Source organism: Haliaeetus albicilla, chromosome 3 (assembly GCF_947461875.1).
Source record: "Haliaeetus albicilla chromosome 3, bHalAlb1.1, whole genome shotgun sequence".
Lineage (NCBI taxonomy): Eukaryota > Metazoa > Chordata > Aves > Accipitriformes > Accipitridae > Haliaeetus > Haliaeetus albicilla.
The window spans coordinates 26,480,768-26,501,462 of record NC_091485.1 but is presented as its reverse complement, the minus strand read 5'-3'; the positions used below and the strand labels follow the sequence as shown (position 1 = coordinate 26,501,462).

General features: G+C 39.6%; 1 protein-coding gene across 1 annotated transcript; it reads right to left on the bottom strand.

Moving 5' to 3' along the window:
• Positions 1–740: 740 nt before the first annotated feature.
• Positions 741–10,010, bottom strand: LOC104324517 (histamine H3 receptor). Its single transcript, XM_009928767.2, has 3 exons — positions 9,479–10,010; positions 6,704–6,870; positions 741–4,397 (listed from the first exon to the last, which is right to left on the bottom strand). Exons 1-3 carry the CDS (start codon positions 9,765–9,767, stop codon positions 3,603–3,605), a joined length of 1,251 nt encoding a protein of 416 aa, XP_009927069.1. The 5' UTR covers positions 9,768–10,010; the 3' UTR covers positions 741–3,602.
• Positions 10,011–20,695: the final 10,685 nt, after the last annotated feature.

The window sequence follows — 20,695 nt, the reverse complement described above, 5'->3', positions numbered from 1 at the left end:
CCTTTATCTCAACCTCGAGGTTCCAGGTTTGGTTGTTTTTTTTTTTTTCCCTCTCCTCCGTCTTCCCCCCATCCCACCGGAGGGGGGCGGGAGGAGTGAGCGAGCGGCCGCGTGGTCCTTTGTTACCGGCTGGGCTGAAACCACGACAGGTACCCAATGCTTTCTTTGCTTCATTCTTCACTGACTAGGTCTCCCTCTCCCCCATGCTTAGTGAATGAGTTCAAGGAGGAGACCTGGCAGGAGAAGGTGAGAATAAGGCAGGAATTACTTGAGATGACTTGACCCATAAGAGTCCATGGGACCCAAGGACTGCACCCAAGGCTGCTGAGAGAACCAGCTACCATCCTTGCAAGGCCACTTTCTATCCTCTTTGACAGGTCACGGAGATGAAGGGAGGTTCCCAACAACTGAAGAAACACGAATGTTGCAACCATCTTCAAATGATGCCTCAAGGACAAAAGGTCAGCCTCTCTTTGGTCCCTGGGAAAATAATGGAGCAAGTCCTCTTGGAAGGCGTTTCTGAGAACTTGAGGGAGGAAAAGGTGACTGGGAACAGTCTGCATTGGTTTACCAAGGGTAAATCATGCCTGAGCAACTTCGTTGTCTTCTTTGATAAAATGACTAGATTAGTGGACAAGGGGAGAGTAGTCATTTGCTTTTAAAAATCAAATGTTGAAGTTTTAGTCACAGTCCTTCATGGGGCTGAGGGAGAAATCTATGTGGTCTCTCCTTCCTTCCTGTGGAGGAAAACCACAGCCTAACATAAAGGAGACAAACATTAGGACAATCATTATGGTTAAATACTCATCCCAGAAATAAAAAAAAAAACAAACAAAAAAACAAACGAAAGATAACACAATTTCTTCCAACATGTATGTTTTATTTGTTTGGGGTCTTTTTTAAGACCTGAGAGGGTCAAGTTAGAAAAACACTGTTGTGGTTTGAGTTGAACCTCACAGACTCATACACCTGCTGTCACCATGTATTTACAAGACCTGTTGGACATCTGCAAAGACAGAAGAAAATTCAAGGACATGAAATGGTGAAATGGATGAGTGAGTAGATAGAAAGACTTGGCTTAGAAATCATTTTGGCAAGCATAGTCCATTTGTGTCAGTGCATAAAAAGGTAAGCCCAAGAACAAATGCTGAATAAGTATCTTACCATAACCCTGCAAAATATCTGATAGGGAGAAGACTTAGGATGCCACCTTGACCAAGACAGCTTTAATGCTGTGAGCACAGAAACTAAGTGCTTGACTTACCCTGGGAGCACTAAGCAAAATTTTCAACAATTAGAGAGATACCACAAACTCTTCAAGTATACAGGAATGGTGTGACAAAATAGTTTGAACACTGTGTGTGTAATATAGAACATCATCAAAAACATTAATAGCTTCACTACTCTATGTGGTTTCAAATTTGCTGCAGATTGTGCTCCTTGACAAACTAGCTTTCCAATACTACAAAATGTAGCTGGATACAGTTTACCTAGTCAATAATTTTGTAGGCCGTTCTTCCAAAGTAAACAACACATTCTTTAATCACAAAATGCAAACTGAATTTTTACATTACAAGCATAGGGATAAAAAAGCAGACAACTCAAATAATTTCCCATTTTGGGACTACCTTCAGTTTCTCTTCTTAACAGATGTTTATTTAGCATACCAGCTATTCTATAAATGTTTTAAATGTGTGTGTTTTGTTTTTTAAGCCTCACAGAAAAACAAACCCCACAAAACCTATGCCAGCACCTTAGCTCATAAGAGTGAAAACAGCTGTGCTGAATCAATGACCTCCTCCTGAAGCTGTATCTGTCTTAGCAATCAGGCTTACAATCCATAACATTGTCCATGTGAGGCAAGGAAGCATAACGAGAATGAACGGTAAAAGATAATCTTCCACCAGTGTAAAAACTGGCAAGAGAAGTCTTCTGTTCCAGATCCCTGAACAGAATGGCATTCTAGCTCCTCAAAGCCATGAACTTTTGTGCTATGATTAAGCTGCTTACATGCATTTGAGTTGTGCTTGCAAAGGAATACTTTGCTTTTGCAACATTTGTACAACCAATTTCAGATTAGATAAAAAAATACTATTTAAACTGACTATTGTTCTTCATTGTTTTGTGAATCAGATTTCTCTTTCCATATTTTATACATTTTTATGTATATACAAAGAGGAAAGAAAATTACATTAAAGAGGAGGAAAAAAATTTACCAGGGACTCTCACTTACCCATCCATGAAAGCCTTCTGGGTGAGTTGCAACACCCAACACAAGGTAAGAAAATTTGACACATGGAATGGGTTATAATCAAGCTCCATTGCCTTCTCCAACACATCTACCCACTCCTTTCAGCACTGCATATTCAACTGCTTTGTTTATTAACAGCTGCTTAAGATCCCTCTGTGTCAGCTTTCAGACCTCTGTGAGTCCCATTCTCAAGCAGTTAATATGACCCTTGTTCAGTGACAGAAAAAATCCAGTTTGATAGTGGTTCAGTGGCAGAGAAAATCCATATAATGTCACAGTAACAGGACACAAAGACCTGATCTAGTATAAAAATCATTCTGTCAGTTCGAATTTGTTCCAGACATTTTGATGGAATATCTTTGCACTTGCAAAGCTTTACACCCAAGAGCGTATTGTCTATTCTCGCACAGCCAGCCAAAATCATAAATCCAGTGTGAACTTTGTATTGCTTACTCTGCTAATTCAACAGGAATGTGACCATGTACCCAAGCTGGCCTACCTTTTAGGTAATTAAATAGTGCACAATTCTGGCACTAAATATCATTTAAGCACGACCAAAGAGGCAGCCACTGTCAGCAGAAAAGACAGTACTGGTGAAAAGAATAACAACCATTTATGCCTGTGACAATTCTGATAACCAATCTCAAAATTCCATTACCACGGAAACTTTCATTCTCTGACAATCATCCAGAATTACTAAATTATGTGTACTGTGTCCTGCAACACCAGGTATGGACTATATTAAAATCAGAAAAGGACAGATATGCTGGATTAGGCAGTCCATTAGGCAAGTCCATGACTTGCATATTGCTCACTGTGGGCATTATAATGACGACAAGGGCACTATCTTGTCTTCATAATAGTTTTTAAAACAAAATTATACTGCTCCTGTGAGTATTTATACAACCTTTTGAAAATGTAGCAGAACTGCTCCTTCACTGATAGCTTTAGGTTCACAAATAGGACATAAATTTTAACTCAGCACATACACAAACAGGTATCTCCCTCCAATGAACCTGTATAGAAGAGTTCTTTCATAGTACCAGCTCTACATATATAAAAAAAAAAAAGTAAAGAAAAAAGTACCTCAAACCCACAAACCAAGGACATCCAGCAAAACTTGTTATTCTTTTCAATGCATTAGATGGTGTTTAACCTGGCATCATACCAGCAAAAACAAAAACAAGATTCCAAAAACTAGCAAAATCAGGGCAAATAGATACCTCTGCTGCACTTTTAACCAATGCCATTAGTAACAAAAGTCTTTTCTCTATTTCTGTTGAAGATACATATGAAAAAACAGCACTAAATAAGAGCGGAACCTTATCTGTAAGTCATTCATTTTAACTCTCTAAAAAGAAGGTGTGTTACCTGATCTCAATGTTGTAAGCTTTTGGGGACATAATATTTTCATGAAAGCCATTCGAAACCTCATATGGCAGAGAGGGTAGAGAAATGGATTCAGGGAGGAATTGAGCCACAAAAGCCAAAAGGTTATTTCATACAGGGAGTTATGGACACAGGTTCCTTGGCAGGCCCCACGAATAATCATTAGCAAAGTGTATGGGGCCCAGCAAATGGCAAAGGCACATACAATTATGGCAAGCGACTTAGCAATTTTCTTGTCCCGCTGCAGTTTTGACCCAGTCCTTGAGCGGAAAGAAACAGAGAAGTCCTTTTTGAGAGCCGTGGGACTTGTTTGTGTTGGAGATGGACAGTTACCCATCACTGCTGGTCTCCATGACCCTGCTAATGATGAAACGCTGTCCTCTGCTTCTGATGGAGGAGAAGATGCTCCTGGCCTTGGCAAGAAGCAAAATCTCCAGGACAGGCTTCTGCTCCTTGGAGGCTCGCAGTCCTGCGTGCTGCTGTGCCGCTGGCGCCTCTGGATGTCGTGGAAGATGTGCATGTTGAAGTAGGCCACCGAGAGCAGCGGCACGAAGAATTCCAGGGTGGACGCGCACAGGAGGAAGTACCAGTTGTCAAAGAACTCGGCGTAGCACTGATCCGCCGCTACCACACTGTGTCCGGCCACATGCTCCCAAAAGAGGATTGCTGGGCAGTAGAGGAGGAAGGCAAAGACCCAGATGGCCACCATCTTGACAACAGGGTTGGACGTTATTCCCTGCTGGGCTCTGTAAGATACCTGCAAGGGAAAAGGACATGTCACATATTCAGGCAACATTTTGGAACAACTATCTCAAAAAACATAAGCAAGCAAGTCAAATACTGCATTTGTTCTGTAATTCCCCAGACATGTAGAAAATCTTCACTTATGTAAGGTCCTGAAAAACTCTGTTAGTGTTGCTTATCAAATACTATAGCTCTGTGATTGATTTGAATACTTGGGATTGGAGAGGACTAGAAATTATGATTGCTAAACTCCCGTTTGGCTTCCAGGTGTGAAAGGACATGGCTTGTTTTCATCACTACCACAGTAAGGTAGCAATAAGGAATCAGTTTATGTTTCATTAAATGCCCAGGCTCAGAGGAGCGTAAAAGCAGCTGTGGGACTTTCTTCCTGCAGAGGCAAAAGTAGAAGCCTTCTGTATTAGCCAGATTGCCATGTGAGACTGCAAACACTAGACAATGTAATTTTTAATAGTGTTTCCTGTTGCCATAGCAGAAAAATCTATCCCACACGTATGCTTTTACATCCCTTACTTTATTGAAACATTCTCTTTTAACATTCGCTTTACCTTGTAAACAGGTCATTGTATTATTGCAAATCTTTTTTTTTATGCCTACCCAGACTGCGTTAATTTATTTTACTCTCTAGCCATAAATATGTATCTTTGAAAAAAATATTAAGAATTAAAATCATGTCATCCAAAGTTAGGAAATACAAGAGTCAAAACCGCCCTTGTAATAGCCCAGCCAGTATGTACAATACATACTTCTAGTTCTTGGTCCCCCGCTTCTTTCAGAGCATAAGATAATCAGTTAATGAGAAGCTGGACAACTTTATTTCCTCCATACTGTTCAACATTTTTCATCCCAGGCTTTCCTCAGACCCAGAGCTACTACCTTCCTCATTAGCTTCCTGTGCTTTTCATTAGGGTAGCACGTGCATGCTATACAAATATTAATGAATGGTATCTTCACAGCCACATACGATACAAGGGGCATTGTCCCTATTTTACCAGTGAGTAACTAAGCAGTAGTGCAGTGTTACACACATTATTTTAGATTCTCTGTTTCAAACATCTGTAGCCTGAAGATTCAGACTCCTCTACATCTTAAAGCATCATATAGTCTCAGAGCACAGCTCCAGTTCTGCAGTAATTAATTTGCAGCCCTTTGCAAGACCACAAGCATCTGCGTTCAGTAAGCAGAAAACAGGAAGCTCAGCACAGCTTCACAGTTAAGTCTGAAATGACTGGCCCCTGGCCGCAAGCTAGGTTTGCAGCAGAGGCAGAGGTGATCCCAAGTCAAAGAGGAAGCATGGTATCTTTTCTTTGGATAACTGCCCTGTGTTACACACTCATGGACTCACTCCATCCTAATTACCTAAAGGAGAAAACCGGAATGTGATCATGTAAATGAAGACCATCAACAGTGCATAAGAACACAGAGCTCGGTTGGGTTGCAGAGGCCTTTTTAATTTACATTTCTCACATTCTCAGCTCTGCAACTTCATTAATATTTTTTAATATTACTATTTCTTAAATGCAGGGATTTTCATACATTATTGTTCAGCTTAAAAAAAAAAAGCAGCAACAACCAACCCTAAAACCACAACACAGGGGAAGAAGAGAAAGAGATTAGGTATTGTCTCAGCACTTCCCAAATGAGAACCTCCCAATCTAACACAGCCTATGTCACTTGAACTAGCAGACTCATTAAAATTAAAGGACGTTGATATCTTCCATCTGGACCAAACACCATGCAGAGCTTAGAAATGGTGAATGATAATATTTACCACTGGATTCCTCAGATATCTGCTGAAGCAGAAGAATGATAAACTCAAGAAACACCTCTTACTTCTCTGCATATTTTGATTCGTTCTTTGCACTTCAGGGGACTAGTTTCCACCCAACTGCTTGTTGGCAGCACATGTCAATCACCCCCTGTGGTAACGCAGATCATCATCTGATCTTCAGTCAGTCTGTCCCACATATGTCTCCATACCCTCTTGTCCTTTTAAAATTCATCCCAAGCATAAGCACATCCTCAACTCAACTTAGTTTTCATTACTACTCTTATAATGACCAAAGCCCAAGTTCTCCACACGTCTGCTGCCCCTTTCCTACCTTGACCTTCCCACCTCCTCTGTGGTGTAATTAAATAATTTCTAATCCAGATGGCAGGAGGGAAACATTGAAATCATAGGCGAGACATTGTCCTATCTCTAAGTCCTAATGCAACATTGAAGCATCAACGTTTCTCCAGAAAGAAGTTTTATAGAAATCTCAATATATATAAAGCAATAATTAGAAATGTTCTTCTTACAGCTTTTGTAACTGACAGGAAACGGTCGTAGCTGATAAGGACGATGTTAAACACTGAAGCTGAGCACAGGAGATAGTCCATAACTAGCCAGATCTTGCACAGGCCTCTTCCCAAGTGCCACGTCCCTGTCAGGGCATAAGGGATGTACAAAGGCATACAGAACGCACCTATGGAAATAAACCAAATGCACACATCAGTCAGCACTGCAGGCAATGCTCGTGAAAGCACAGAAACATTTCTGCAGTATCTGATAAAAGCACGATACTGACTAGAATTGCCATGTGCAAGTCTTTGTATTCTCATGCAACCAACGAACACTTTACTACAAACTAGGCACCAGTAACATTCTTATAATACCTTTCTGAAAGGTGTATCACATTTATTGTGTATCATTATTACTTCTCCTGTTTACATCACCTACTAAAGGAAGGAGCAGCTGACTTTTTTACCTGCTAAAGTAAACACCATTCTGTATTAACTACTGAAATTAAAACAAACAAATAAACAAAAAAACTCCCCCCCAATGTAATTTACTAACTCTTTTCTACAATAAATTATCTAATTGCTATGCTTGTAACCTCTTAGAAGCATGACATGGTGTCCAAAAGTGCTCCAGAAAAAAACTTCTATAGAAATACAATATAAATTTCAGGCTAACCTTTAAAACTGTATGATCAAAAGGCTAACAAAAACTGCACAGTTAATTAAGTACACCCAGTCTAACATTTCTTCTCATCATAATTCTTGATCATAACCACTTTTCAGTAATGAGCTGATAGGGTATTATCTGTGGGAACACACCAAACAGTGGGAACATACATGAGTGACCCACACCCATGGCTATCTAAATTTAGGCTGTTAAATCCAAATGCTGTGAAAATGCCAACATGAGCTCATTTTAATGAATTTCTAGGTGGTCACACTACACACACTGTCAAACAATGCAGCCTTGAGAGTCTGAAGAGCTAACGGTGTAGTTTGCTGTGATGCAGAAACACAGTGAACAGCATCAACACTTTAATGAAATGGAATTACTACATCTACACAGCAACTAACACTTGCTCTTTCAAGCAAAAGGTTATATTACAGATTTTAACATTCACAGGGAGGAAAAAAGGGTATTATTTCAACTTTAGATTTACTTTGTAATAGCATGTACTCCTGTATCAGGTACTGAAGGGTATCTTGAGAGTTTCCATTTCCCTAAAAATCTTACAATTCCTGTTATTCTCCCTCTACTAAGAATCAAGAGATGTCTTCAAATCCAGCTATAGGTCCAGAAGCATAGAGATAAAGCAAAAGCTGTTGAAGGTCAAAATCAGATAGATTAAAAATATAAAAAGAATATATAGCTCTGCAAGCATGAAAGTGTGTGCTTTTAGCAACAACGATCAAGCAGAAATTAAGGATAACACAGGTATACCCTGAACCTAAATTAAGTAGCTACAGAAATACAAATCAGTATGCAAAGCTTTTAACCAAATTTAGAATGAAAAACTAGACATTAAAGTAAACATAATATCACAAACCAAAAAGTTATGGAAGTTAGGTAATGCCAAGTGAGCTCTACTTCCTTCTTTGATAGAGGACATTATTTACCTCATACTTCTCAGCTAGATTATGGTATTTATTTAATATGGTGCTAGATTGTGAGCCAGATGACAGAACACCACTCTGTCCATTGGTTTTCTGTTCACTGCTGTAGTTTTTTCCTGTGTACCATAGCTGGACAGCAGGCAGCAAGATCTCTGCAGCACAGCAAGGCTGTTATAAGATGGAAGAAGACATCAAGTGTATGGGGGATGGGATCAAAAGACTATACAAGGAGATCTGGACATCACGAGGAGCAGACTATTAGAAGCCATGCCCCTAACAGAACTTCTGACACTGGCAATAAATTTCAAGAAGAGTTTCTTCTGTTCTTTCGGTATCCTTTTTAAATGAGTAGGTAAAAAAAGTAAAATAAAAATAGTTTAAAAAATATTTTCTTGTGATGTGACAAGTCAGAATATAGATTTCATGAAATAGCCACACTTGTTTAAAACCATCCTTCTGCATACTCAATAATTTAACCAAGACTTTTACCAGAGACACTCAACACTTCACAGAATATTGCAATACATCAATCTGCAATTGCACATCACACTAGCATTTTAATTGTACTTTTTCTCACAGTACAAGTTTCAAAATAAAATGTGTCACTATGTATAAATATATGTATAAGATTGAGCTTTGTAAAAACTGTTTGAGTTGTTATTTTTATTTACCTATACAAACACATATTCCTAAGGTATGACTCTAGATAGAGCATGTACAGCAAAATGTTTAAAAATACTATTCATCACTATTTAGTTGCAAACTTCAGGTGATTATCTGTGTTGTGTGAGAATAGATTGAAATAGAAGGTATCAACCATGTATGCAAGATCTGCCAGATAATATATGCTGTATTTGATTTGACTATCTAGATTTTAGTCAAGACTCTTCACAAACTCCAATTCTTTGTTATTCCACATAGATTCATGCACAGTGGTATTTTTTCCTGAAGCAATAACATTAAACATTACCTGTTTACCTGTCAACGGATCCATTTATTTCTGAAAAATAATAGGCTGCTAAAACACTTCATGCAGCTTCTACCATTCCTTACCCTTCCCCTAGACACACAGCTGGGAAAGAGTTCTCTTAGAAGAAAACCACCCAGAAAACAAACCCCATTGCTTCTCCTAAGATTCCTAGGAAGCAAATAGTACATGCCTCCACAGTTGTGACTTACCCACTGCAAAGTCAGAAATAGCAAGATTGAGAAAGAAATAGTTACTCCGATGCCTGAGGTTTCTGTCCATGATGAAAGCAAGGATCACCAGGATGTTTCCAAGGATGGTGACCAGAGCTAGCAACACCATGAGGAAAGCCAGCAGCACCAGCACACCCAGTGAAAACTTGGAGCTCGGTGACTGTGTGGACAAAGTCTCATTACCCGTTCCAGCTGTATGCGGAGTTTCGGCAGTGCTGCTGTGCATGTTGTGTATCCAGGTCAGTTCAGTCTGGGAAGAAAGTTGCATCTGCAAGAGTTATCCACAAGGTTGATATTCATAAGGAGTATAAACAGGATGGGCCAAAAATCCAATAAACATAAAAAAAAATTGACTCAGGCAGGGAAAAAATTAAAAGGTTTTGATGCTAGATAAATCTAGTTTTCCTAAGATTTTTTTTAAACTATGTATCTCTCTAGAAGAGATACCAGTAAGAAATATGCAGTTTTTCCAAGTTTATATTTTAAAATGCAAGTTCGTCTTTATGCAACCTGATCCTTATCTGTGGAGGTCAGGAGGGCTGATTTGAGATTCTCTCTTGCTTTCCTCCCTCCCTCACTTCCTCCCTTCCTCCCTCCCTCATTCCCACCCTTACAGAAGTGTTTTGCTTGCTAGCATTATGGACAACAACTTTTTCTGGAATTTTTTTCTTAATCTTGAATACATATCCTTATGAGAATTTAAACTACTTTCTAATTTTATGCTTGTTTATCTAGTGTCATAGTATTTCAGCAAGTCTGTGGTCTCTATTGTGTTCTATTTTTTTGTTGACCTAAGGCATGGTCAGCTTCATTGTTGCTGTTGTTCCTCTTTCTGTGGACCCTAGGGCTGAAAACTGATATGCTGTAAATAAGCATATATACAATTACTTACCAGAACAGTCAGCCAGCAGTGGTCCAACCCTCAGAGATCGGTTGCAAAACTCCCACTGAAATCAGTTTCAAAACTCTTAGCGGCAGCCCCAGTGACACACCATCGGCTGCTGCCGTCCCAGAGCCAAGAAATGAAATACTGACTCCCTGAACGTGAATGAGAGCTTGGCAGTTAACTTTAATAGGACAAGGCTTTTCTTTCCACGCTGGTGGGAGAAATTGTATGTCTTCCACAAGTGCTTATATTTTGTATGAGTAATGAAGCCACTTGCAGAGAGCTGTGAGTATTCCACAGTTGTAAAAATTCAATCATTTTTATTATGGGTTCTAAAAACACTTTGGTGTCTAATTTTAGATACTTAAATTTGAAAAATGTTGGCCATCATCTCCGTGCTTCTGTTGTGGGAACAAATTCATTAGCATTTGCCAAGTGCTTTTACTAAATGTTTGAATGACAGCAGTACAAAAAATGCAAAACTTTATTATCCATACAAATATCTTCACAGCATGCATGTACATTACTTCTTTAAGCTTTATTTCATTTCTAGGTACTGTTGAAAATGTAGAGAATACACTTTGGCGATGACTACTAAGTAATACCATAGCCTTTCTTCTGCTAGCAATACTGAAGCCGATCTACATTAAGTTTTTGAGGTCCAAGCGAGTATGTGCTTGAAAAGAAAATAAAGTGGTGAACAAATGTGAGGTCAAACTAAGGGCTCAGACAAGTCTGTATTCTGTCTGTCTCAACTGCCTGTAGGCTAAGGAAGAGTATAAGAACATGGCAAAATACACTGCTGGTGTGCTCCCCATGCCTCCAGTGATTTGTGGCTCAAGGTACCAATATGGTACAAGAAGTGACATTTGATCATTTTATTTTCACGTCATCTTATAAACAGTCACCTTCTTACCCCAATAATTTCTGCTTCTGCATTTTATTGATAATAAAAGACATCACAGGGCTCCTATAGACCTCCAAGGAGGGTAACAGTGCTTCTGCGATTGCTTCCCTGCATCCAAATCCAGAGAACAGCAGGAAAATTGCCATGGATACTGCCAAATCATGGATCCTATATAAACCGTTACTATGTCCTAATTATACTTTTTCTTTCCTCATAACTAGCGCAACCAGTGCTTTTTGACTGGTCTCACCTTATCTCGGGAGCAACAGCTCATTCCTGTGCATTCAAAGTGACAATCCCTTGGCAAGAAGCACTGAACCTAGGGCAGCTCACACACACCCAATATACCTGCTGCAAACCTTTGTCAGTGCGTGCTTAGAAACTGCACTGAGTCACATATCCTAGAGGAAAGTACATAAAAGTTTTTCCTCTTTTAGACATGGGGCTGCTTCTCCTTAGTCAGGAATGGGTCCTGGAATGGGTTTCCCCATCCCAGTAACACTCCCCCCTTTTCAACTGCAGAAGAGGAGGGAAGACCCAAGCTCTTCAGTATTCTTTTTTACTGGAAACTTTGGATATAATTTGTTTCCTAGCTTGTCCCTGAATGGCCAGAAATGCCAGCTTAAGCTGGCAGGCTTTCTACAGGCTGGCATCTATGATGAATCAATGCACAGCCACCAGACTCAGAAGAAAACAATTTGTTACAATCTCCTGAAAGCCCCATGAGGACTAAAGGCTGCAAATATCTTATAAAAGCAGAAAAATCATAGATCCAAACTGTGTTCCAAAAGAATATAATTTTGTAAAAAACACACCAATAGACAAGCCATGAGGCTGAAAGCCACTGTTTGCAGCAATTGCAGTTAAAACTGGATCCTCATAACAGCAAAGCCCTTACTCAAGTTTTATGCATTTTTTTTCTTCAGTGAAAATCTATGCTAAAATAATTAAAGCTACAGTGGCAGTTAAGTTATTGATGTAATTTGCAACTACTGTGCCTTAGAATGGTGCAATTACAGCTCTTTGCAATAGTGAGTATATGTTTTGGACTCTTTTCTTCTCTCTCAAGCTCCTTTACAAAGTATAAATAGAAAGGTTCTCATTGTATCTTAAACCAAAATCTTCAGTGCTGAGGAACTGAATTAGAAGACTATTATGAGTATTAAATAAGGAGGCTGCCCACGTAACAGCTTCCAAGATACAACCACCACATCCTCACTTTTGTAGCATGCAACAAATTATTATAGTTTTTCTACACCTATATGTAACAGCTGTGCTATATCTTGTTAAGGTAAGATACAGACAAGAATCTAAACAATTAAGCTAAGAAATATGGTATCACTTTGAATTCCCTGCCATTCTTTTTATTTATTGCTGCAAGTATTAAGACATCAGCTTAACTGTAATAAAGTTTAGCAGTCATAGAGTCCCCTGGCAACCTGGAAATTGTGGGCTCCACTTCTGGTCCTTGTAACTTTTCAGTCTGTTACTTGATCTCTGCTTCAGTTTCCTCAGCTCTAAGAGAAAGGTAATGCTTAGTGAGCTTCTCAAAATCTGAGGGAAATTCTTCATTAACTAATAAAGTATGTCAGTGGAAGAGACTGAAAGATACACTCTCCAAAGTACCTTTAGTCTGTTAGTTAAGATAATTCTTTTGGGAAGCAAGGAAGCCAGATTTCACAGCCTCCAAAATCAGGATTCATCCTAGCTGAGCACCCTACCCATATACTCTTCAGTCTCAAGAGGAGATTCAGCAGCTTCACTGTTTTTCGTGAGAAACAGCTGACCTTGCCAAATGACTTAAGTCCTAGGGTGCTTTCTAGGAATATATACCTACCTAATTCCTTTCCATCTTCCTCCCTCGATAACTCTTCCACACCATGCTTGGAAAGCCTGTGTGCAGCAGGGTACCTAAAAATATGGATGCTACACTGGTGTGCCTTGTGAATGTACCTCCAACACCACAGACCTATTTTGCAGAAGTTATGATGCCATGTAACTAATCTGTTCACATCAGAAGATAATCTACACCAGTCAGCAAGTTTTTTCAAAACATCAGCAGTGTAAGTGAAGTTTAATAGAAGATCCACTATATACACTTTTAGCAGAATTTTTTTATGTGGTTATAACTATGGTTAAACCAGTCTAGAACACATGTCTAGCTAGAAAAATGTCTGAAGTAGATAATAAACTGCTGATTTTCTACCGGCATCAGGGCGGTATATGAACTGTTCAATGATAGCCCTGTAAAACGATATGGAATTTTTATTTAAATAGACATGTTAGACAATAAACGCATAGCACAGATTAATACACCTAAAGGATCCAGAAGTAAATGTTCCAGCTTTCTCTTCCAGTCCTTCTTCCCTAGGCATTAAACAAGAACCCATACTAAACAGTAAAAGCACCTCCCTGAATTACCTGCTTATTAAAGTGTTCAGAATTTGCAATATCAAGAAATTACAAACAGTACAGAATTGCTATGCTGCAATTAGAGAGACAATTCTATTCACTTTTAAAAGTTAAGGGAAGTAGATTTTAAAAACAAGTGACCTTTCTATATTTCAGCATGGAAGATTTCCAGATACATTCTTCACGAAGGAAATCTTAAAGGCGTAGGAGCAGGTCGTCCCCATGTGCCAGAAGACAAGCCGGCAGGGAAGAAGACCAGACTGGCTGAACAGAGAGTTTTGGCTGGAACTCAGGAAAAAAAAGAGAGTTTATGACCTTTGGAAGAAGAGGCAGGCAACTCAGGAGGACTACAAGGATGTCATGAGGTTATGCAGGGCGAAAATTAGAAGGACCAAAGCCCAGCTAGAACTTAACATGGCTACTGCCATAAAAGACAATAAATATATTTCTATAAATACATTGGCAACAAAAGGACAGGTAAAAAGAATCTCCATCCTTTATTGCATGTGGCAGGAAACATAGTGACAAAGGATGAGGAAAAGGCTGAGGTATTTAATGCCTTCTTTGCCTCAGTCTTTAATAGTAAGACCAGTTGTTTTCAGGGTACCCAGCCACCTGAGCTGGAAGACAGGGATGGGGAGCAGAAGGAAGTCCTCATAATCCCAGGGGAAATGGTTAGTGATCTGCTACACCACTTAGACACACAGATCTATGGGACTGGATGGGATCCACCCAAGGGTACTGAGGCATCTGGCTGAAGTGCTCACCAAGCCACTTTCAATAATTTATCAACAGTCCTGGCTAACCAGGGAGGTCCCACTTGGCTGGAAATTAGCAAATGTGATGCCCATCTACCAGAAGGGCCAGAAGGAGGATCTGGGGAACTACAGGCCGGTCAATCTGACCTCAGTGCCAGAGAAGGTTATGGAGTAGATCATCTTGAGTGCCATTACACGGCATGTACAGGACAACCAGGTGATCAGGCCCACCCCATCGGCATGGGTTTATGAAATGCAGGTCCTGCTTGACTAATCTGATCTCCTTCTATGACAAGGTGACCTGCTTAGTGAATGAGGGAAAGGCTGTGGATATTGCCTACCTAGACTTTAGTAAAGCCTTTGACACCATTTCCCACAGCATTCTCCTGGAGAAAGTGGCTGCTCATGGCTTGGGTGGGCGTACTCTTTGCTGGGTAAAAAACTGGCTGGATGGCCATGCCCAAAGAGTGGTGGTGAATGGAGTTAAATCCAGTTGGCAGCCGGTCACAAGCGGTGTTCCCCAGGGCTCAGTATCGGGGCCAGTTCTATTTAATATCTATCAATGATCTGGATGAGGGGATCGAGTTGCACCCTCAGTAAGTTTGCAGATGACATCAAGTTGGGCAGGAGTGTTGATCTGCTTGATGGTAGGAAGGCTTTACGGAGGGTTCTAGACAAGCTGGATCCATGGGCCAAGGCCAACTGCATGAGGTTCAAAAAGCTAAGTGCTGGGTCCTGCACTTGGGTCACAACAACCCCACACAGCGCTACAGGCTTGGGGAAGAGTGGCTGGAAAGCCACCCAGCAGAGAAAGACCTGGGGGTGCTGGTTGACAGCCAGCTGAATATGAGCCAGCAGTGTGCCCAGGTGGCCAAGAAGGCCAACGGCATCCTGGCCTGTATCAGAAATAGTGTGGCCAGCAGGAGCAGGGAGGTGATTGTTCCCCTGTATTCGGCACCAGAGAGGTTGCACCTTGAGTGCTGTGTTCAGTTTTGGGCCCCTCACTACAGAAAAGACATTGAGGTGTGGGAGCACGTCCAGAGAAGGGCAACCAAGTTGGTGAAGGGCCCAGAGAACAAAGTCTTATGAGGAGCAGCTGAGGGGACTGGGGTTGTTTAGTCTGGAGAAAAGGAGGCTGAGCGGAGACCTTATTGCTCTCTACAACTACCTGAAAGGAGGGTGTAGTGAGGTGGGGGTCGGTCTCTTTTCCCAAGTAACAAGTGATAGGACAAGAGGAAATGGCCTCAAGTTGCGCCAGGTGACGTTTAGATTGAATATTAGGAAAAATTTATTCACCTAGAGGGTTGTCAAACATTGGAACAAACTGCCCAGGGAAGTGGTTGAGTCACCATCCCTGGAGGTATTTAAAAGATGTGTAGATGTCGTACTTAGGGACATGGTTTAATGGTAGAGTTGGCAGTGCTAGGTTAACAGTTGGACTTGATGAACTTAAAGGTCTTTTCCAACCTAAACTATTCTATGATTCTACATGGTAGGACATTTAGATGAAATGTTCTGTCTCATCACCACTTCCTGAAGAGAAGCTTGTAAGAATGACAGGAGCTCTTTTCCATTGCTCATCTGTCCTGAATTGATTAAGGCTTTTCTATCTGAAGTCTCTGTTATACAGAGAAACCACCCAGCAGTTCTTTAGAAGGTACTTTGCTAACAAAATACCCCAATCAGAGACCAGATACAAACTCCAGCTCTTGGTCCATTCACTTAAGTTTGAGCAACAAAGAAGAATAAATCATTCTGAAACTACCTTGTAGGAGACTGCAGTCCTATAATGGCTAATCCAGTTTCAGCCATGCTCCTGATTCATTTCCAGAAGAGCAAAGCAAAAACAGTAAAAGAGAGAGATAAGACAATGGAGTGGCAAAACCAACTAAATAGAAGTCACAATCCCCCTTTTTCTGCTAGTTTTTGATTCTTCACGGACACATTTTTGACAGGCAACTGTACTTTATGTATGAATTAATGCTATAATCCTTTTCTTCTTACTTTTTTTCCAGATAATGAAATTGGTAACTCTTCCACAAGTAGGGGATATGCATACAGCTTATATTGTCTTAAACAAATTTACAATATTTGATAACAAAACCTGTTAAAACTGCTGCTTCAGTTTAATATGATATATTCTGTTAGGACATTATTTTTAAAGTTAGTGTTGTTCCAAGCCATTTTTTGTTATCTTTTTCCCGTGCTGGATCCCACTTGCTAGTTCACATACACATAATTTGACGCAATCTGATTTCTCGTGACGTTGCATCACCTGGTTCTGGAGTGACTAACTTTGGTGTTCCATTCTGATTTAGTTGATTTTCAATACATTTCTCTAGATCCTTATTTATAAATTTTTAACTTGCAGGAAAATACTAAACTGTCACTGTTTACATTGATAAATAAGATTATTACATTGTTTAGCAATAGGAGTTTAGAATATCGGTAAATATAATAATGCACTTAACAGGAGTACGGTGATTGTGTCCCCAGCTTACTCAAAAGCAAAGGCTGATCCCACCCTTGTTATTACCTGTTAGGGGAGGAAGCTGTGCCAAATCTAAAGCAGATCTCCTGTCAGCACACTTCAGATAACAGAGTGCAAAAATTCATTCCTTTACCACCCTCAGGGGTAATTTTGCTGATTCTACTTAACTTCATTTCACCACAGAAACCTGCAAAGATGGTGACATATACCTAACAGAACAGGCAAATCTTTCTCTTTTCTGCATAGACACATACTGAAGGCTACAACTTCTCTCTTAATGTCTGTAAACCGTATCCCAAAATAAAAAATGATGACTTATCTCAGCAATAAAAACCAAATGGTCATTAGTTATCAAAATGACAGGATTATTATGATTACAAGTAGTTGTTTATTTTGTTCTCTTCACATTTTTTAATTAATAAAGGAATAGCAATCTGTCCTGGTTTCAGCTGGGATAGAGTTAACTGTCTTCCTAGTAGCTGGTACAGTGCTATGTTTTGAGTTCAGTATGTGAAGAATGTTGATAACACTGATGTTTTCAGTTGTTGCTCAGTAGTGTTTAGACTATAGTCAAGGATTTTTCAGCTTCTCATGCCCAGCCAGGGCACCTGACCCAAACTGGCCAACAGTGTATTCCATACCATGGGACGTCCCATCTAGTTTAGGAACTGAGAAGTGGGGGGCAGGGATTCGCAGCTCGGGGACTGGCTGGGTGTCGGTCCGCGGGTGGTGAGCAATTGCCCTGCGCATCATTTGTACATTTCAATCCTTTTATTACTACTGTTGTCATTTTATTAGTGTTATCATTATCATTATTAGTTTCTTCTTTTCTGTTCTATTAAATCGTTCTTATCTCAACCCAGGAGTTTTACTTCTTTTCCTGATTTTCTCCCCCATCCCACTGGAAGGGGGGGGAGTGAGTGAGCGGCTGCGTGGTGCTTAGTTGCTGGCTGGGGTTAAACCACAACACAATCTAAAATTACTATAGTTCAGAGACAAAAGATGTCAGTACTTCCAGTTCATTGCACAGCATTACACTGGCTTCAGAATAACATACTTCATAAGCACATACTTCATCAGAGATACCAGTCTATCCAAGGTTAGACTACAGGAACCTGCAACTTCAACAAATGTTATGAAGTATAATTTCTTTTTTTTTCTTTTTTTTTCTTTTTCCCTTTTTTTAAAGATATCTGCATATTTTTTGGGAGCAATGGCTTATGGCCTCAGAGCACAAGTGACTTAGGAAGCAAGACAGCTGCTTTTAAGAGTAGGCTGACTTGTTTCCTCTCTCAGGTTCTGGGGGACCTCTGTTCTTCACTAAGAGAAACAAAATGTTTTATAGCATAGCCCAGTTTCTAAAGAATTTAGGTTCTTGATTTCTTTGTTAACAAGCCAAATACATTAAAGGCAATGATGAAAATGCGAGGATCAAAATATATTCCGTGTGTCTACTGCTGCTCTGCTCTACATGTGGAGTAGGTTACTTGTGTCCTTTGATTACAAGTCCCAGTGTGAAAACACTCTTGACATCTCAAGGACTTCAACTGCTGCATCAGTGCTAAATTTTTGATTGTGACATGTAACGACTGCTGCTGCTCTAACATTTTCTGAATTACAAAGTAGAAACAATTGTATTCAGTTAAGTGATGGGATACAGCCTCCTTGAAGCATAGCTAATAGTCAAAGAGCAAGAATCACAGGTTCTTTAGGTCATGAGGTATGCTGAGGCATCACTCTCAAGGGAAAGGACAAAATCCTGCATTGCAAAACTCTTCTGGAAAGCCCCATGAAAACTTGTTCATAGAATAAAGGAAGTGTACACTTAGCAAATGCTTACAAACAAAAATAGGAAGAGAATGCAACTTCTCTAACCAAAAGTGTCCACAAGACAGCTAGCCAGCACTTCATGTTCTCTCTGGAAGAAACAGCATGAAAATACAAACATATTTCCACTTTGATGGTCTGTTTCTAGCCATTTTAAGGGATGCGGGGATTCGTTTTGCTCACTGATTGGATGACCTATATGGTCTATTTCATTTAGACAGCATGTAGTTATCAACAACTTTTTTCTTCCATTTGAGGGGTTTGGTTTTTCTAACAGACCACACTGAAACATGAGGTTCTTGGGGACAAGGATCAGTTGGGATTACTGGGAAAAACAGTAATAATAATAATAATAAAAAAACCCGGACACCTAGCTTTCACATACCTCAGACTGAACACCCAAAAGTTCAGGCCTTCAGAATCACTTGCTGATTCTGAGCATTCAAAACTTAAAGGATGCTCTTTGGAAAAAGAACATGCATTACCATCAATGGAATTGCATCTTGGGCAGCTGCAGCATAACTTCTCACAATTCACCTGCTTCCCATATTAATTGCCACATTTTCAAACTTTCATAAAAGCAACAGAAACTTTGGAATACTTAAGTCAATAAGGTACTGGAAGTGAATGACAAAATTTTTATTTTAAAAGAGTCTCTCCATAAGACAGACAAACTATGAACAAGAAATACTTGTGTGACCCAAAAAGAGCAGGACCACTATATACTGTAATATATGGTTCTCATTCCCTGAGAGGAATGCCATTTTATTATCACAAGTACAGATGATAAAAGGCTGAACCCAAGAACTTTACTATGCAGACAAGGTAATGTAACTGCATAACATTGTTTCAATAAATCAATCAGCAGTAATTTTTTATTATTTTTTTTTAAATCACATTTTTCAGTGGTACTTTTCAAGTTACTGAAATTGTTAAGGAGTATCTCTGTTGCTGTATCACACTCTGGAGTAGTTACTTTGATTAGATGAAGTTTGCCTTGGGAAAGGTTTTCTGGGGTACCCATGCTGGATAACTATAATGAACAGTTCAGTGTAAGAACATATTAGCAGAAAGATGTATACTGAACTGGAGGTCAAATAAGCTAGTCTTACAAATACACCTTTAAACTATGTAAGTGCCACTAGAGAAATGTCATTAAAAATAGTCACAGCCCTGACATTACTATATGAGCAAACTACATAAGGTATACCTGACCTAAGAAAGCACCTGTGAGTCAGCTAGTAATTAATGGATCACAAAGTTTAGAAATTAACTTGAGAAAAAAAGAAAAAAAATCCAACAGATCATTAAAGTCCATCCTCCCCAAGTGGAAGATATCAAAGGAATCTTAAAAAAGAAAATTTAAATCCCATCTAAATAGCAATATGACAATTAACTGACGAAAGGTCCTGTTAATTTTTATGTAATGCATTAGAGAAGTCTGGAAGCTATTAATAGTAGAAAATTCAAGTGTTTCTGATCATATCATTAACACTTGTTTTTTTCCCCACTCTACACCAATGGAAGTCACTTCAGAATGGTTACTAATGTTCACTACTAGCTGTAACAGTCCAATTTCAAAATACCTATATTCTTTGTTGAAATCACTAGTTCCCTTAGCTATAAACCACTTAATCCTCAGCTTTTCCACAGGCTCCTAGAGTCCCAACAGTCACAGAACAATCCTCAAAGACATTTTGAAGTAATCTCTTCACATTTCTGTTTATTGCCCATGTCCAGTCTTTCTTATGTCACCAACCAGACCTCATCTAGCATGAACAACTGCATAGCCAGGACCAGGCCCTCCAAGGCCATATAGCACTAGGCCACATGCTTTCCTTTTAGGTATAGAAAATCTAAAACTTCATAAATTACTTGGTCTATGAACCAGGTCTCACCCTCAATACAACAAACT